The sequence below is a fragment of the Merops nubicus genome, unplaced genomic scaffold, assembly GCF_000691845.1.
Source record: "Merops nubicus isolate BGI_N331 unplaced genomic scaffold, ASM69184v1 scaffold29750, whole genome shotgun sequence".
In the NCBI taxonomy this organism is placed as follows: domain Eukaryota; kingdom Metazoa; phylum Chordata; class Aves; order Coraciiformes; family Meropidae; genus Merops; species Merops nubicus.
The window spans coordinates 1,059-6,761 of NW_008585324.1; the positions used below are offsets into that span (position 1 = coordinate 1,059).

The 5,703-nt window shown below is 37.4% G+C and overlaps 1 protein-coding gene across 1 annotated transcript; it reads left to right on the top strand.

Moving 5' to 3' along the window:
- Positions 1-509: 509 nt before the first annotated feature.
- Positions 510-5,220, top strand: LOC103779631 (ubiquitin-conjugating enzyme E2 variant 3-like; the record flags this gene model as incomplete). Its single annotated transcript, XM_008947278.1, has 6 exons — positions 510-591; positions 1,226-1,288; positions 2,020-2,183; positions 2,884-3,019; positions 4,398-4,519; positions 5,115-5,220. Coding segments are annotated over exons 1-6 (604 nt in total), but the record flags the coding sequence as incomplete, so codon positions are not given.
- Positions 5,221-5,703: the final 483 nt, after the last annotated feature.

The following is a 5,703-nucleotide window of genomic DNA, read 5'->3' on the forward strand; positions in this document are numbered from 1 at the left end:
AAAAATCCCAGAGGCTAATTACCTGCACACTTAGTATGTTTGTGAAAATCAACATCATATGAAACTCTTCTAAAATGTGTGCAGATCTGAGTTTTTTTATAGTAACCATGCCAGTAGTAAGACGACTGTTTTCTAAGGGATTTATATTTTTACATTGTCTTTAATTGTTGTATGCAGAGGAGACTAAATTTTATTAAGCCTCTGCTCACACAGCTGTATAGGGGAAGAAATGGTCTGTAAGGGGTGAAGTTCAAAATTGGAGTTCTAATGTAGGAACAGCATACCTGCAATACCTTCAAAGCTTTTCTTTTTTAAAATAAATTATTTTAAGAATTAATTTCACACCAAAACTCTTGTAAAGAGTTTTATAATACAAGTAATTATTACCTTACTCCTCTTGTGTTTCTACCTTCTCTTCATTCCTTTTCCCTATCTCTGGTAATGAAAAAAGAAGCCTTTGAAGTGAAACTTTTTTTTTCTGATTTTATTCTCTCCTCCCTTCCCAGTACAAGTTCAGAGACCTGACCATAGAAGAACTAAAGAATGTTAACAAGACCTACCCAAACTTCACGTTCTCCATGAACACATATAGTAAGAAGTGATACAGTTACTTTGAACTAATTGTGGGGATTCTTAGTTGCTATAAATTCAGGCTAGGTATAATTGAACCTAAATAGTGTGAATATCTTTATTTTGACTGGCAGTAAAATTTCTCATGCTATGTGTCTAGTTTTGGAAGCTTTTCCAAGAATGCATAAATATAAAAACCTAACTGACTCATTCACTGAATTTAATTTTATTTTAACTGGTCAGTAATTGTAGAAGATTGATGTCCTCTGAAATTCTCTGTATGTAACAGCATTTTTTTCCATATCCCATGATTGTATTGAAAGTATTTTGATTTAGTTTATCAGATGTAACTTCCAGAATCCTTCAGCCTGACTGAAAGTTTCTACAACACTGGAATTACCCAGGACAAGGGATTTTCAGACTAGTGATGTGTTTGGTTGTCCCAATGCAATTTTCATTAAGGTTCCATTAAAGAATTATCTCAAAAAGGGAGGGCATACTTTTGTAACATTCTGGCCTTGGTTCTTTCAGTAGCAGTGTATTTGTTTTCTGAAGAAAAATTAATGGTATATATAGGCCATTATGGATGGGATTGTCACACCAGATTTGGGAGAGTATCTATTAGTGTTATTTAAAATCACATTTTCAATTTCAGCCTTCAAGGATGGATCCCAGAAGGACCTCCTGAATTTTAGTGGTACTGTTCCAGTGAAATATGGTAAGATAAATAAAAAAAATAATTTCCTTACCAGTTATGAATCTAACTATAAAATGTGTTAGGTGCTGCCTCTGAAGACTGTACTGTGCAGCTTCTTTAAAGGTGTCTATCAAGGATTTTGCATTAATTGGCAGAAGCAATTTCTACTGCATAAACAATGTACATGTACACACAGATGCTAAAATAAGGTGGTATTAATTAGATACATTAATTAACCATTACAAAAAAATCATGTTGTTTGAGACTGTGTAGGCAAACTCCTTGGTTCTGGTTGAGAATGCATGAACTCTGCAAGCCCTCTGCTTGTACAGGCAGTGTACAAAAATAACTAGGAGGTAATTTTTTTATTTTTAACTTAAAGCCTCTGAAGTCTGAAGTAAAGCTCTTAATAGATGCCTCTTTGCATGTGTTGTGTCCTAAAATAAGTATGAAACAGGCAGCTGTAAGAGATTTCTTTGCCCAGAAATGGGAACGTGTTGGCTGATAGAATACCCAGGGAAAGAAAACACAAAGGTTTATAGTAAGAAAGAGACAATTGGTAGCACTTCAGAGTAGTCTGTTTCTATTAACTAGCCTAAATAACATAAATACTTCCCAGTGAGAATCTAGGGAGTGATCTGTCAGACTTTTTATCTTTGTTATGAAGTGTGAATCACATTCACACATGCCTGGGTTTTAGTGCCTCTTCCCAATGCAGAAGCAAGTAATGGCTTTTGTTTTGTGTGGAACAGGTAATTCCTATAACATCCCTATTCGTCTGTGGATTCTGGACTCTCATCCCTTTGCTCCCCCCATTTGCTTCTTGAAGCCGACTGTGAACATGGGCATTTTGGTGGGAAAGCATGTTGATGCTCGTGGCAGGATTTATTTGCCCTACCTGCAGAACTGGAGCCATGTAAGAGGTGGAGTGGCTGACAGGGGGGAAGTCCTTGGGAATAACACAGGGTGTCACCTGGAGCTCCATGGAGAGGAGTGGGCAGGGTTTGGGGCTGCTTCTTTTCTGTGTTGTGTTGTCTTTTTTTTTTTAACCTTAAATATGTAATCATTATGTGAAGAGAAGCTTTTGGATAGTGAAGCAATTGTAAAGGAAGTCATCAGTGATTTTAAGGAAAAGTATTTTAAGCTGAAGGAAAAAGGGGGTGACTTTGTTACAAAGCAATGCAAGGCTCATGATACTTTTTCCTGTTTTGTGTTTTGCCCAAAGGACAACTGAATTGCCAAAACTCTGGACAGTTAAGCCTGTCTGAGAAGACTGAACTATCTCTAACTATGATTTGTCCCATTTATAATACTGGATGTGGCTGCATCAAAGGCTTCCATGTGTTCATGGATGCCTTCAAAAACTAGCTGCACTGATCATTTCAGTTTTATGATTCCATTTTGTTAGATTCCTTTTAATCCATACTCCTGTTTAGCAAGTATCTTCTCAAAAAGTGATGCTTAAGTGTTTTTATAAATGTTAAGGGTGTCAATATTTATAATTTGGTTACATTTTATACAGCTATGGTTCTCTATGAGCTACTGCAATTTACAACTGATGGCACTGTAGGAAGTATCTAGTCAACTGTTCTGTCTTCTGTATTGCTGTATTTCAGCCAAAATCAACCATCATTGGATTAATCAAGGAAATGATTGCAAAATTTGAGGAAGAGCTCCCTTTGTGTTCACTGTCATCTTCTGATGCAGCCAGGCAGTCAGAACTCCTTTCCTACATTGCAAAGATTACTGAAGGTGAGGATGTCTTCACAGATCTGCTTGTAATATTCTTATGCAATAGGGTGATACAATAGTATCCTACCATAGTAGTTTTGTTTATTGTTACTACTTGGTATCACAAAGATGCCTACATGATTTTAGTACCTGAATTTTTGGTGTTTGCATGTCAACAGGGTTTGATATTTTCTCTGTATAATCAAAAGTGCCACTTTTTGAACAGAGCTCAGGTTCTCTCTGAGTAAGCAGCTCAGTTTGGATGTTTGCATTTAAGACTGCTGAAAAATGCTGTAGACTTGGTACTACTCATTTGCTGGAAATGACTGCAGCAAAACTCAATGCGTGATCTTGTGGTAAGGAAACATGATTTTATTACAAACAAGTTGATTTTGCCCCATCGCAACCATTTGTTCTCTCAGATCTCACTCACTCACACTCTCACATCCACAGTCCCCAGCCCTGAGACCCCTCTGACCACAGTCCCTGCTGTGCAACACTGAGGATGAGGAGTGCTGGCTGTTGAGTCCATGTCATGTCTCTTGGGTTCTTCTTGTTCAGTGGTGACAAACTGATTTTGGACTTGTCTTTTATACCCTTCAGGAGTGGATGCTATTTGGTGTTTTTGCCTCATTACTTTATGTCACCCATTGTAAGTCTTGGGCAAAATTCCTGAATTTTACTGTTCTCATGTTTTCCTTATCTGGGTACTTTATGGGACCAGTTGTCTTGTTCTTCATCCTGACATGTTTTCTTCAGGTCAGTCATTTCTTCCTTCTAGTGAAATCGTGCATGGTGATACGTGGCAGCCAGGACAAACCTCTCTCTAATCTTTTTCTGCTGTTTCTTCTGGTAAATGTGCACACATACATGCTGGTGAGGACACACGTGTCTGTGTACAATACACATCTCTAGGCAATCAATCTTAACTGATTAATTGTAATTTCTCTATTTTAATTAATACTCAGAATGACAAGCATTGTGTTACCAGTAGTGCTGGCTGAACAACCTCAGATTGTTGTATTTTAATCAAATTCCATTTTGCATGTCTTTTCAAAATATGAAATCCTTTACAAATTTTATGACCATGATCTATGTTCACACCTGGAATGGTGGCAAAGGGAGTATTGTTTGTGTGGTCTTAGTGTCCAGCTTCCTGCTATTCTTATGCTCATATTTTCTACTTAGTGAAAGAACAGCCCTATCTATTTGAATATTTGTGTTTTACACCTTGCAAATTGTGATGAATTTTCTGTGATCAGGCTTGACTTGCTGTTTTGAAGAAGTGTATGTAATTGGGTTTAACTCTGGCACAACTGTGATCCTTTATGAAGCAGCAATACGTGTGTGGATACACTGTGGGCCTGCACTTAACTCTGTGCTTTCCTTTTAATTGTAGGAGAGTCTGACATGAAATCAAGGAGTAAAATTGGTGGAGGCAAAAATGAAGGTTTTAACAAAATTACTGTTGTTGGAGCTGGAGATCTTGGCATTGCATGTGTGCTGGCAGTTGCAGCAAAGGTACATAATTATTATAGATAACAACAGAGCAAATTAATATAGAGGCTTCCAATCTAGTTCTTAGCATCTGACACATAGAAATAACTCAGCATTTTTTGTAGCTGTGTCACTGCTTATGTCATCTGCCTCTTCAGTTAACTTACAGACACACAGAAGTGTTAGTTTCTGCCCTGTTTTCTCAACTTTTTTAATATAAAGGGTTAAATATTGAATTCACTTATTTTGAAAATCCTTGGCTAAAGAATTCTTGCCTGAGTGGTAGTCTCTTCCCACTGGGATCTCCTCGTCACCTGGAAAAGTATAATCTGTAGATGGTGTGTACTTCGTTACATCTGTATGCTCAGACAACAGTAACATCAACATTTTTAACTTCCCAGAGGTGGTTTTGTGAGTGTTTTGGGGTTTTTTTATGCATTATTTTCTAGTTAAACTCAGTAAACTAAACTAATTTTACAGTAATTTTAATCAGTAATTTTAGTTGGTTTATACACAGTACAACAAGCACTGGAATTGCAGAAATACTTGTTTTTTTTTCCTTGTCCTCTGAAGAATTGACTTGTTTTATTGTTTACCTGCATTATTTTTATTCATACAGGGTGCTGCAGACAAGGTGGTTCTTTTGGATCTTTCTGAAGGTGCAGCAAAAGGAGGGACCATGGACTTGGAGATCTTTGCTCTGCCCAATGTGGAGATCAGCAAAGGTATTAGAAGTTGTTTCTGGAATGGGAGCAATTACTGTACTGTGTGTGCTTATACTTGTTTTAATGAGAGCAGGACACCTGGGGAGAGATGGGGGCTCTGGCATATAGGCCATCTTTTTAAAAACATCTTATCTTTTCATAGCTTCATGCTTTTCTTTATCTTTTCAGGGGAAAATTGGGAAGGGAAGGTTCAGCAAAGCTTGCATTGCTCTTATTTCAGTCACTTTTTGTTCTGTTTATAGAGGTAGAGCTGTGTGAGTCTGTGCTCCCAGGGTAAGAGGCTAATGCTGAAATTGGACTCACACAGAAATACAGAAGATGAAAGTTCACAGCTTGTGGGCTGAGGCTTCAGCAAATACAGCTACTAATGCTAAGTGACTTATGCTAGGCAATTAATAGCCTTTATTTCTTTACACTGCTTTCCTTGGTGTTCATTAAACATACACATGGCACTAGTTAGTTCTTAATAATTATCCCTGCATA